General features: G+C 35.5%; 1 protein-coding gene across 17 annotated transcripts in view; it reads left to right on the top strand.

Moving 5' to 3' along the window:
• The window catches only part of RUFY3 (RUN and FYVE domain containing 3), a 65,313-nt gene that overhangs the window by 9,321 nt on the left and 42,249 nt on the right, over positions 1–13,743 (top strand). For 2 of the 17 annotated variants that reach the window (XM_016132926.2, XM_016132933.2), the window contains exon 1: positions 3,214–4,575. The exons of 13 other annotated variants lie outside the window; for them this stretch is intronic. In XM_016132926.2, the coding sequence (XP_015988412.2) occupies positions 4,398–4,575 (178 nt within the window). In that variant the 5' untranslated portion in view covers positions 3,214–4,397. Of the gene's footprint in view, positions 1–3,212; positions 4,576–13,743 lie in introns of those variants that run through there. 2 more of the 17 variants (XM_016132922.2, XM_016132934.2) reach the window with 2 other exon arrangements.

Here is a 13,743-nt window from a genome sequence, read left to right as displayed (position 1 = left end):
CCAGCCCTCCTCCCCACTATCTTATAAACATGTGCCTTTATTTACAAGTGGGATCAAATGAAAAGTAGTTCAATACATCTTATAATTAGTATATTTATGAGAAAAAAGACTGAGAAAAAAAGTTCAAGGTTTATATGTCTTACTGATGACAATATTACCTTTATATTCTAAGCTAATATGTTCACTTAGTCCAGCCCCACATGTAAAAACAGTACTAAGCAACATTTAGTATTATTTTGTTAGTCTTCTACAAATAGAATTTCATAATAAATTCATTGTTTATGAACAATGAGTAACTTTGTGCTGAAGACTCAAGGGTGTTTACCTGCAAACAGGTATAACCATAGTAGAGGTACAGGTTTTCCTGCCCACCCACAGTTCTTGATTCTGAAATTGCTGCTAATACCTTCTCAAACAGTTATATCTGGGAAACTCAAGAATAACCAGTGCAGGGAGGTTTTTCTCTCCTTAACAAGAGTTTCAGTTACTTTGGGCTTCCCCCCCCCCCCCCCCCGCCCAATGTCCTCTAACTGGAGAGAGGACCTTTGGAAGAAAAGTTAACCAAGTTTCTCTATTTATTAACCTGGATGTTCTTGTTGCAGTATGTTGTAATCAATCTGAATCTCTCGTTCAGGTTAGTAAATGCTTATTGGCTGGTTAGTGGAAAAATTGTCATGGTTTGTCTGACAGGCTGATTTGAGGTATTGGTGGACCCCAGGCAATCCCAGAGCATTCATATTTATTCACATATTCATTTTTCTATATTTTAAGAATGTGTCTGTGACTTAGAGTCCTGTGTCATATGTACAGATAGCTAGGACTGTTTGGCATTGTGGTTCCAGGAACTATTCAGTTTAGGTTTGATTTAAAGGTTTTAATGGTTGCTATGTTTTGAAGTATTACATGGCTTAAAGGAACTATAAACTATCCCCTTTTGGTTTTAATGTGTAAGATGGAAATATGTCTAGCTAGAAAGGAATCAAACCATAATTAAATATGAATGTGATTAATGAAGGCTTGTGTTCAGTATTTGGATATGCCAACTCTGCTTCCTCAAATAAGTGATCTTGTATTGGTGCATGCCCAGTGCCTGATTCCTGTTCTCAGTGAATACTTACTGAATGAATGAGTGAATGAATGAATGAACGAACGAACAAAGGAATAGTTCTGGGTCCAGACCTAGGATAATATTGGAAGAGATTTAAATAGAAGTGAGTAAACCTGGAATATTTTCTTTTCCTTAGCAACTCGCTCATTTTCTTCCTAATTTTAAGTATGGATATACTTATATGCATTCTTACATTGTGCCAGTTTGCTTTCCTCTAACAATATGAAAATGCCTGTTTACCTATGGAATCTGATTGTTAGCATTTTTTCTTTGAGCTCAATCTCAAGTTAGGATGACGCATTTGTGAAATTTTAAACTCAGTGAGAATTTTTTTTTTTTTTTTTAGTTTTTAGAAATTAGTAAATCAATGTATCCCTCTGATAAGAAATCCCTAGAATGAAATAAATCATCTTGGAATGTATTTCCTGAAGCCATATGTTCCCCCTTAAAACCAGACCCTTAAAAACACACACACACTTGTTTTCAATAGTCATTTTCAAAGAAAATCTTTATCTCCCTATCATTCACGTAGCTCAAAAGCCAAGGTATAAATGCCTCCTTGCATAATGTAGATGTGTATGAGTAACCGAGTGAGTTGGTCGGTTGGTTGAAAAGGATACGATAATATGCCCTTTAGTTCTAGCACGAGAGAATTTTTAAAATATAACATGGTTTTATCTTCTGATTGGAAACATAATGCATACTTAATGTGGAAACTTGGTAACTAAGCAACATCAAAATGGAGGAATTACCATTAATTGGGAAGGCTTTTTCTTTTTAAAAATGTTATTAAATTTATTGATGTAACATTAGTTAATGAAATTATATAGGTTTCAAGTGTACAATTCTATAGTATAGCATCTGTATATTGCATTGTGTTTTCACCACCTAAAGTCAGATCTCCTTCTGTCATCATATATTTGACCCCATTTATCCTTTTCTAATTCCCTCTCGCTCACTTTTCCCTCTGGTAACCACCATACTGTTGTCTGTGATTTTTTGTCTTATTTGTTTGTTGCTTTCAGTTTTATATCCCACATATGAGTGAAATCTTACAGTTCTTGGTGTTTCCCATCTGACTTATTTCACTTAGCATAATATTCTCAAGATCCATCCATCTTATTGCAAATGGCAGCATTTCATCTTCTGAGTAATATTCCATTGTATATATGTACCACAGCTTCTTTACCCAATCATCTGTTGAAGGACACTTTGGTTGTTTCCATGTCTTGGCCATTGTGAGTAATGCTGCAGTGAACATAGGGGTACATATATCTTTACTAATAAATATTTTCAAATTTTTCCAGTAGATACCCAGAAGAGAGATTTCTGGGTTGTATGGTAATTCTATTCTTAATTTTTGGGGGACTCTCATTGTTTTCCATAGTGGCTGTACCAACTTACATTTCTACCAGCAGAGGGTTCCTTTTTCTCCACAACCTCTCCAATAGCTGTTATTACTTGTCTTGTTAATAATAACCAGTATAACAAGTATGAGGTCGTATCTCGTTGTTTTGATTTGCATTTCCCTAACAGCTAGTGATGTTGAGCATCTTTTCATATATCTGTTGACCATTTATATGTCTACTTGGGAGAAGTGTCTGTTCAGGTCCTCTGCCCGTTTTTTAATTGGATTGTTTTTTGTTGTTGTTGAGTTGTATGGGTTCTTTATATATTTTGGATATTAACCCTGTATAGGAGATGTTTGCATATATCTACTCTCACTTGGATGGTTGCTTTTTTTGTTGTTGTTGATGGTTTCTTTTGCTGTGCAAAAGTTTTTTAGATTAATATAGCTCCATTCATTTATTTTTGCTTTTACTGCCCTTGCCATTGAGGTCAAACTCATAAAATCCTCTCTAAGACCAAGGTCCATAAGTTTGGTACCTGTGTTTTCTTCTATGTATTTTATTGTTTCAGATCTTATATTTAGGTCTTTGATCCATTTTGAGTTAATTTTTGTGTATAATGACAAATAGCAATCTAGTTTCATTCTTTTGCATATGACTTTCCAATTTTCCCAGTACCATTCATTAAAGAGGCTTTCTTTTCTCCATTGAATGTTTTTAGCTCCTTTGTCAAAAATTATTTGCCCATATAACTACGGGTCTATTTCTGGGCTCTCAGTTCTTTTCCATTGGTCTGTGTGTCTGTTTTTACTTTTTTAACTTAAAGGTTTTTCTTTAATTTCTCTTCAGTGTAAAAGGGGAGATCTTTGTACCTTGGAGAAGGAAATAATACATGCCTGAAAGTATGATATTTAAAGAAAATCTACTTTAGTTTTTCTTACAACACCTTTAGCAGAGTAAAGAATTTTAATAGCTAGGTATATAAGGATAAAAGATGGAGATCAATTATGTGCTTATTAAATTAATCTAGCTGCCTCTTTTATCATCTTTGCTATGCAGTATTACCTAGTGTTAATTGTCTTCCTGTTATCCAGCTCTTTTATCCCAAAGTGAGAGGAATTGATGCAGATATGTGCATTGTGTTATGTCTGATCACAGTTTGACTAGCACAGTCTGGAAGTGGGTTGTGCAGGATGTGATCGAGCAGCCTAATTGCTCCCCCTGCATCAGCAGCATCTATAAAGCATCCTGGGAATTGCTTGCCTTACTGTTCAGAGTAGCTGGTCACATGAGCCTGAATTTTCAGTTCAGTTCATTAGTCAGCCATTTTGGTCAACACCCTGCTTACTGCGCACAACCAATCCTATTAGAACTCAGCATCCCGGCTCATCTGAGCAGATCCTGGAAGTGATTTCTGCAGTTCAGGATTTTTATAAAGCTAAATTGAAAATATTGGTTTATATTTCTTTCGTATTTTTTTCCTTTTGTAATTTTTTTCTGCACCAAGAAGGAGGATTTTTCACTTATTCATGCAGAGGCCAGTTTTTTATAGCCCACTAAGGTGGCATTGACTGTGTAGGATTTAAAGCCTATAGCTCAGCTGAAAAAGAAGGGGGTTGGGAAGGGAAGATAAAAGGAGAGAAGCTGGGAGAAGACAAGCATTATCTTATTTTGCTGTATGGTAGGAACTGTTTATGAGAAAGGATAGCATAGAATTGTTTTTCTTGAACAATTGGTTCTTAAACCATAAGGTATTTTTCCTTGTTTTTTTTTTTTTTTTCTTTAAACTCCCCCACCCCTTTTCTTGAGAGCTTTGTTCCAGAGCTTTGGATTTGGGGTTTTTTGGTGAGGAGGTTTTATTTATTTTTGTGGAGTGTGTGTGTGTGTGTGTGTGTGTGTGTGTGTGTGTGTGTGTGTGTTGTGGTCTCAGCTGAGTCATCATGTCTGCTCTGACGCCTCCGACCGATATGCCAACCCCCACCACTGACAAGATCACACAGGCTGCCATGGAGACCATCTACCTTTGCAAATTCCGAGTGTCTATGGACGGAGAATGGCTCTGCCTGCGAGAGCTGGATGACATCTCACTTACGCCTGACCCAGAGCCTACCCATGAAGGTATGGACAGACCCCGTCCACTAGTATCTCACAGTATCCTTATTATTACGACAGACTGGGAGGGACTAAATTGTTAACAACTCTGAAAACCTTTCATCCTTGCTTACCACCCAGTTCCCCTTCTCTACTGGGAAAAATATTTTTCCCTGCCCTTTGAGGTATTCTTTTAAAAGGTCCTAGTGCTTGTTTAGAGTTCTTTGTCTTTAATTCTCTTAAGAGAATATTTGAGGTCACTTACCACATCTGACTCTAATCAATATTGAAAAAGCTATTAATTTTAATTACATAAATAAATTACAGAAATCACAGTGACTCTTAATCAAAGTTAAGACAGCATAACTTATTATTATAGGTTATACATGATACAATTAAACACTTGAGGGATATCCTGTCAAGAGGATATATGTTAAACAGGCTATGATATCTAGAAAAATCTTGCATTAAACATTATTATTTTTTAATAATATCAATTATTAGGTGATAAAGCAGTTTTACATTCAGTGGTTATTTAATGAGTATGGATTTTTATGAAAAAAAGCATATTGCCTAAAAAGTTTAAACATGATTAATACGGTAATTCCTACCCATGGTTTCTATTGGCCGTTGCTTTTTTGTAAGTTATTTGTGGTAACTATGATGACCCATTTGAAATTTCCACTGTCAGTACCTTTGAGACCTTTGTGGTCTCTTGACTTGTAACTTTCTCCTAGAACCATTTCTAAATTGTGAGGAGTCTTCAGCTTCTAACCCTTAGTTCTCCTAACTCAGTACCATAAGGAAGATAATTAATTTGAATCATAGCTCTAAATTGTTTTGTTTTATATGTAGTAGTGGACTCTTAGCTAGTTGTTTATTCTGTACCATTAAAATAATGAAGACGGAAATGCTCACAGATGAGGAGAAATTCTTCATAAACATCTCCCTGACGTTTAGGCTTATCTGCAAGACAGAGGGCAGAAGATGAATTGCACATAGCAGATTGCATTAGGAAAAGTGATTCCTTGCCCTTGACCTTGCCTTGCAATCTTACCATGACTCAGATTTCACCCATTGTATCTGATAAAGATTTTATTTTCCCAGTTAGACTTAGCTTTGAGAAGGTATTAGGGTTAACATCACAGAACACAAAGTCATTTGGGATATGTCTTTAAGGGTAATGGTTAAGTAGTTTTTAAGATCCTCTGTATCTTTGAACAGTTGGTTTGTCTGTTGGACACTTCCTTTGGCTCTCTAAGTTTTAGAATATGCACAAGGGTTAGAAGACATCAGCTGGAATTTTATACAAGACAGTACTGTTTAAAACAGCCTTTAGGGATGAAAAATACATTTTTAGAAGGCTATCAAGAAGTCTTAGCAAATGCCTCACAGTGAATATTTTATTTTAAAAAATATTCCCATCCATTTGAAAGTCATGCAATATGAAATATCCTCTTAATTATAAAATCCAGTGTATCAGTGTCTCAAAAATAGTTTAGAACAATTTTAGTACCTTGAATATATATTTGTTTTTTGAGAAAGGTTCCTATGAGTGAGCACAGTTGAACTCTTTGGTTCATGTAAGCACTTGTAGCGGTGTTATTTGAATTCTGGAGAAATCTGTGACAAAATGTATGAGGGCTGCAACCTAACCTGTAAGTGGTGTATTCTTTGATTAAGGAAAACATAAATAGGAAGTTCCCAGCACTTTAGAATCAACTGTAGGGATGCAGAGGAAAATAGAGAAATGCTAACAGTGAATTTTGGAATTTTGCCTTAAATTGGGCAAAAGAAGCAAGAATTTCAAATGGTTAGAGATGGAAATAGCAGAGGAAAGCCCAGGTTCAGGAAAGCATCTATAGGTTTAATGATCTAGGAAACCTGATGGTGCTTTACAGGGCTTTTATTTCCTTGCTCCACCAGCTAATTCTGGATGTATTAACAGTCATTTGAACCCAGGAAATGTCTGCTTCAATATTAATACCAATGACATGTGAGGTTTAATTTAGCTGCCAGCATTTAAGTAGTAGTTATCAGACCAGTGATAATGGGAATCTCACCTTATTGACAAAATGGAGCACCTGGTGCCTGGATACACAGGGGTATTCACAGCATACTTCTCGCTGATCCACAGAGGGAAAGACATCTGACCACACAAATCTTGCATTGAGACCCATGACTCCACAAGAGAAAATGGGCAAAAGTATAATGTACAGATAACATAGATGATGTAGTCTCAGCAATAGAAGCTTTGTGGTTTCCAACTTATCTGAAAACAGTGTTTCTTCCCTTCACTGTGCAGCCCACAGTGTAGGCCTGGGCCTGGAATTTCTGCGTTAGCCCTTAAATATGTAGGAATAAAAACATTCACTTCTTTATTTTAATGTTTATTGGTGGTCAAGGAGGTGATCTTTTTTTTTTTAATTTTAATATACTTTTTTTAAAAACAGGAGCGAATCTACAAATCTTGATTGTAAATAGATTTCCCCTAAAGACAAGAGCCTAGGATTGATTCCACAGGAGAGGAGAAGGTTCAGAAAGACTTCATCCAGTAGGTGAGACTTGGGCTGAACTCTGCGTGGTGACTAGGTGATCACCCAGCAAATATGGTGAGGGCATTTCACACAGTGCATAGTCAGCTGGCTGAGATGGGGAGTAGCAAGTAGTTAGGAGTGCTACTACCCACCTGGTAGGACGTTAGGATTAAATGAGATATTAAGATAAAGCACCCTATAAACATTAGTTATTGGTGTAATAGCGATTCATGGAGCAGTAGTTTGAACTGCAGCAGTTTAAGCCACATTCTTAAATATATTATCATTTTAATGTGTATTTCTGTTTTTATATCAAATTTTCCAGAACAGTTAAAACTAATTGTTTACCAGACAGACTAAAAGTGAACATTAGTAGCTTACATTCATGTTTTAGAGGTCTTTTCTTGGACCTTAGTAAACAAGAAAGTAATTGGTTAAAAATAAAACTCAGTTCTGAAGAAATACTTGTTTTCTTGTTAACCTTCTTTTAAAGATGGGGAATAATATTGAGAGATGATGCAAGATGATCAGTTTAATTAAATAAAATATACCATTTGGTTACAAAGACAACTATAAGTTTTGAAATTAATTTTTTGAATTAGAAAACTTCCTTCTCAAATACAGATAATAAGAGAAAGATTATGAAAAAATGATATATTGGACAGACAGGTTGAAAAGAACCCTTGCTCAAGTCTGATTTTAGTGTTACTTAGAGAACTGTGTGAAGGCAGACTTTGTCCATGCTGTTATTACATAACTACACCCCCAGGTAGTTGCATTTTGCTTGAGTGTCCATTTAGGATATCTGGCATTTATACTGTAATATACAAAAAGATAACTTTTATGAAACATCTGTATCATACTAGAACTGCACTACACACATGAATATGTTTTAGTCTGTCAGTTGGTCAGATATTTATTGAACATTCCTTGATGCAAAGTCCAGTTATCGGGACTAAAACAGACAGGTCGTATCCTCAGTGAGTTCACTGTCAAGGTAAAGAAATGAAAACAAAGATGTTAGAGACTACTGTAAAACATGTGTGAACTACTTAGTTGCCAAAGGACAACCCTGTTTCTTAAGAACTGGGACGTGGAATTCAGAGTTATATAGCATTGGAGTGATCACATTTCCCATAGGACAGATGGATGCAGGTTTGGGATCAGGTTTTTTCATTCAATAGGGAATACTATACTGATGTAAGCAAGGAAAAATCCCCTAAAGATGAAATGGAAAGTGTTTGTTATTCAGCAACTATAGGAAGTGTCTGGTACTGAGATAACTCCAATGACATTTACTAAGGTACTTTTACTCATTAATATCTGTTATTAATAACTGCATGCTAGTATAAATCTATCCTGCCTGGAAACTGCATGTTTTCATGAAAAAAAAAGTGCTCATCCCAATGGGCATTTTGGCAGGGGAAGCCAAATGGCTGTTTATCAAGAAACTTCACAGCAAGAATTCACTACAGTCTAGTACAGGGCTTCCAATTCTGGGATCCATGGTTCTACAAATCACATGTGAAATCTTATATCTGTTTTTTTTTTTTTTTTCCTGAGGGGAGAATCTAGTGTTCATTAGAAACCCCGAAGAAAAAAAAAGTAATGGAAAAACATGCAGTTTTTTTATATAATCAGAACCCTGACCCTTTATCCAAAATACATTTAAATATCCCACGTATAATTTATGCCCCACACTATGCTAGGTCCTACGGTGCAGTGCAATGAGCAAGCCTCTGTGGAGTGTTTCAAAATCTGAAGTGTTTTGACAGTTAATAAGTTCATTATGTTCATTTATTTCTATACCTTAATAAAATAAGGATATATTAAATCATTAAGAATAAGAATCATTTCTCCCAATTTACAGAAAAGTAAAACAACTATTAATGTTGTCAATAACAAATTATTTGATTAGTCTTCCTATTTTTCATTTATTTTTATGTGTGAACCTTCCCTTGTCTTTTTGATGATGAATATGTATTCTACTAAGAAAATTATAAGCATATAATCCTCAAATTGACATTTGAGGATATAGTAAGTTGTAGAGCCAGGATTCAAACATGGTTCAACCTGCAATTTGGACTCACCAGAATTCAGTGAACGTAAGTCTGACAATTTATGTGATACAGGGATGTCTTCATCCTAGTCTCTGGTGACATATTTGCAGCAATTTTATATACAGTTGAACCCAGCACTCGTTTGCCATCAATTAATTGGAGATCTAGCTTTTTATCATCCACTTGTTTTCCTTTTCCTCTTTCTATTCATAAAGTGCATGAAAATATTTACATAGTTGTACACAGCAAAAATGGCACATTTCTGAAACTGACCTGGCTGGCAGGCAGCCCCTTTATGTGGCAAATTTAAAATGTTTCTCAAGTGGGTGTACAAAACAATGTGAAAAGCTGTTTGTAAGAGCAGTAACGTTCATGATTATGGATTGTTTGAAGTAGTAACTACGTGGAATCCTTACTCTCTAGCCAAGCATTCCTATGCCCTTCTTCAGGGTGATCTTACTTATCCAATGTTTTTTCAAACTCCTTTTCAATATTCACCTATTCCAGTCAGGGTATTGATTCTGTACTTCACCAAAACCCTGATTATTCTTGTTGTTATGTTATTTCCTCTTGAGATTCTTCATGCTGACATTAAACCAGCAGAGGAAAGGACCTTTGGCTCCCTTCCTCCACAAAGCCTTCTCTAACAATCCAAAATCCTCACAGTACTGTATATTATAGATACCCAGCACACTTTAAGTGATCTCAGTAATGTCCCATAATACCAGAAAATAATTCATTTTAGAAGAAAAGATTATTGAAATACCTTTCCTTCATTGTACATAATTTATGGTTTTCGTTTTTAAATTTTTCTCTTTTAATCATTTATCTTCCAGATTCAAGTGAATCTTATTTAGAAAATAGAAGTTTTAATACAATATAATTTATTATTGTTTAAAATATCCATTATAAAATTTAGTGCTGATGAAAGTATGAGAACACTTGGGCAGGGGCTCTGCTAATAGGGTATACATTGGTATAGCCTTGTTGGAAATCACCCTGAGCAGTGTGAGTCAAGAATCCTAAAAAATTAATTCTCAGCGATTATACCAGACATCGGTCCTAAGGAAATAATCAGAGAGATAGGCAAAAAGATTGCATATGTATTTTTATCATAGCATTATGATTTATTGTAGCAAAACCTTAAAAGCTTAAACAGCCTAACAGGACAATTGTTCAATAAATTGTAGAACTTCTCTACAACAAGCACTAAAAGTGGTGTTGTGGAAGAATATTTAATGACATAGGGTATTATTTAGAATGTAATAAGTTTTAAAAGCTGTCTCCCAAGCCACATATACACTATGATCATAATTTGTTATAAATATAAGGACACTTACACACAAGGAAAGGGAAATTTAACAAAAATGTAAAATGATTATTTCTGGGCAGTGAAACTACAGGTGATTTTATGATATTCTTCATATTTCTTTATGTCTCTCAAATATTCTACAAGAGTGTACGTTAATATATATTCAGGAAAATGCAGTTTTTTTAAAAGAAGAAACCTTTATGAAAACTATAGGTGTGCAATCATCTGTTCATCTGACTCATATTTATTAAGTACCTTCCATGACAGAGTTTCATACATCTCTGATCAGAAGCAGTCACTTAAAAGTAGAGCCACTGCTTTGGATTCAGTTTCCAATATAATATTTGTATATTTGTAGTAGATGTTTTGAGTTTTTTCAGGTCACAGGCCTTTGTTTACTTGCTGCCATGCTTTGTAATTTAAGCTGTCTAAATGCTGCATGTAGTGCATAGGTAACCCATAGCACGCATTTGATACAGCATTTGATTTATTCCTTTTCTAAGTGTTCAGAAAGCAAACCTGAGTGGTTAGGATTTTTTTTTTTTTCACAGAATTATGTTATCGTTCTTTGCTTTTGCTATGGCCTGTCTCCTTTTGTCATCTGCCCTTGGTTAGATTACTGGAACAGCTGTTTCCATCAGCCCAGTTAGCCTCAGATTTACATCATCAGGTTCTCCAAGTTGCAATTAGGTCTACACAAGGCAGTCTCGATGAACTTCTCAAAGTAAGAAGGTTGTAGACGCCTACTGGGCAAAGTTCTTTGAACAAGGTTCATCCCTTCTTGTTGCTCTGCCCTGTGAATAGCCTGGCTAAACAAGGTAAGTTTTACCCACTGCCTCTGGGATATTATAAAATCTTGAAATTGGGGGAGAAATATCAGAGTAGCACTTGTACCCCAGTCTGTATTTAAGCCCACAAGAGTTATATGCCTCTGAGCTGACTGTCATGTGCTCTCTCTCTAAAGTCAGCTTTTTCCTTCCCATTTCAGGTCTACTTTCAGTTTATTCCCAACTCTACTACATTAATACTCCTGCGCTGGTGTCCAATTTAGTGCACTGTCATTAATAACAGTGCCTTTCTGTCTTTCCTCTCTATTGATGAGCCTTTTCTGGATTTCTTAGAACAGAGCTTTTACTTTAATCTTTAATATGTGCCCTTCCTAATCGAGTTCACCTTAACTCTTCTTTGGGTTATTGTCTTCAGCACCAAAGGTCATTTGTCCTAAACTAATTACTGACATATAATTATCATTTTCCAGAAGTAAATGTGGTACCTGATTAGATAACTACTACTCAGTGATGGAGCTCAGATTGGAATTCAGGTTATCAGATTCCTAAACCCGGGTTCCTGTGAGACCTGGCTGGAGAGAGAGCAAGTGCTGTCATTTGAGAGCACTACCATATTCTCTGCTTTTCAGTTGTGGTTCTATATTTTTTGTTTTGTTGGTGGTGCCTCCTTTTTAAGGGGGAAGGGTAGAAAGTATAATGGGGCACAATTTTCTATTGTGGTTCCTTCAAACCCTCCAACCAACTGACTGTGACTGCTACAAAGTGCTTTTGAGTACAGGGGGATAAATATTAAAATCTGTTCCCTTGTACTTTTTGGTATTTGAATTTTTCCAGAGAGTGTATTAGAAGAATTTGATGAGCTTAGAAGCCTAAGTACGGAGGAACAGTGAAATAAACCTGTTGCCAAATGGCTTCTAAGTAATTGGTTTTTCATCATAATATTCACAAAATAAAAGGTACATGTCAGTATATTGAAAATAATGTTTTTTTTGAAAATATATTTACTGTTTTTATGTATATGCGTTTTAATGAAAACTTATTTTTCTAGTTGAAAAATTATAGGGGTTACGAATACAAAAAAGTATAAAATACAAAATAGTATTAATTCATCAAAAATTCTATCACCTATTGATAACCACTGATCAATTTTAGTAACTAGGTTCTCTTTTTTAAAAATATATATACACAGAGTTCACTTATAAGTTCACACCATTTTATACACATAAGGTCATACCATGCCTGTGTTGTGTGACCTGCCTGTGTTCCTCTGCAGTATCTTTCCACATCAGTAAATAGAAATCTGTATCAGCTCAATGTCTTCAGCTGTTTAGATATGCCATAATTTCTTTGACTCCCTTATTACAGATGTACCACAGTTTTGCTACATCATGTTTATAACTTGATCTTTTACCAATTTTCACTTTAATAAGTGGAATTTCCAAGTAAAAATTAATATATTTTAATTTTTTATACACATTTTCAAGCTGCCATGAACATTTAAACCAATTTCATAGCATGGCATCATGAATTTTCTTATTGGCCGCTTCTTTTGCAATTCATTCTTTTGCTGCTGCACTTGGTTGTGGTTTCTCACACTGTATTGAAGTCCGAACTTTCCAAAGGAAACAGTTGTGGTTTTTTTAGAACAGTTGATCAGCAACTGTAAACTGCATGATACCATTTTATCTTTTTTTCTTTAAGCTAGTGACAATGTCCTAAGAAGAAGGAAATGAGTTTTACTGGTAATATACAATGAGAAATTTCAGGCTTTTCTAAGGTTATTAGTGTTTGCTTTCTGGGAGGAAAAGTATGGTTGGGATTTCTTTTTTCTTTCTCCTCAAGTGTATGTGAGAAGTACTACGTACGTTTCATCTGACAATCCCGCAGTGTCTAGTCCTATGGCCAGCAGCTTCCCAGTTGAAGTTTATCAGAGACCTTGTCTCTGCCATCGCAGCCTTTCAGGCAAAAGGACAAAAGTTCTACCAGTGGGGGGAGGCGCTCTTTTCTCATCCCCTCACTCACCATCAGGCTCTGTCCTCCCTAGCCTTCCAGTGTCACCTAGCTGCTCACCTTACTTAGGAATCTGCTTTATCCGCCTACTTAACTTAGGAATCTATTCTATCTTATCTTTCTAACACCAATCCCTTTGACCTTATGTTATAGTTACTCAGTTTTCCTAAGGTCAGTGTCTATGGATCTTTCATCTTTGTAACTTCTGTATAAACTAACTGTACTTACTGCCTTAGTAAAGTCCTTTGCTCACCATACATACTTAGTAAATATTAAATGGCTCAGGTGTTGATAATTGTGTTGAAAAACCTACAGTTCATCTATGTCTGTCTTCTTTCAACAAAACAATAGACTTCTTATACTTTGGTCACCAAATATGTCAGAGCTTTTCTAACACTAAGCAGTTCTGCCATACCCACTGGATGTCTTGCAATTTAACTCAGTTCTGACTCTGTCTGGAGATAGCGTCTCATCTCACAGGTTAGGGG

The sequence above is a fragment of the Rousettus aegyptiacus genome, unplaced genomic scaffold (genome assembly GCF_014176215.1).
Source record: "Rousettus aegyptiacus isolate mRouAeg1 unplaced genomic scaffold, mRouAeg1.p scaffold_m13_p_10, whole genome shotgun sequence".
Classification (NCBI taxonomy): domain Eukaryota; kingdom Metazoa; phylum Chordata; class Mammalia; order Chiroptera; family Pteropodidae; genus Rousettus; species Rousettus aegyptiacus.
Note: the sequence above shows the minus strand (reverse complement) of the source record. Positions and strands in the feature narration are given on the sequence as shown.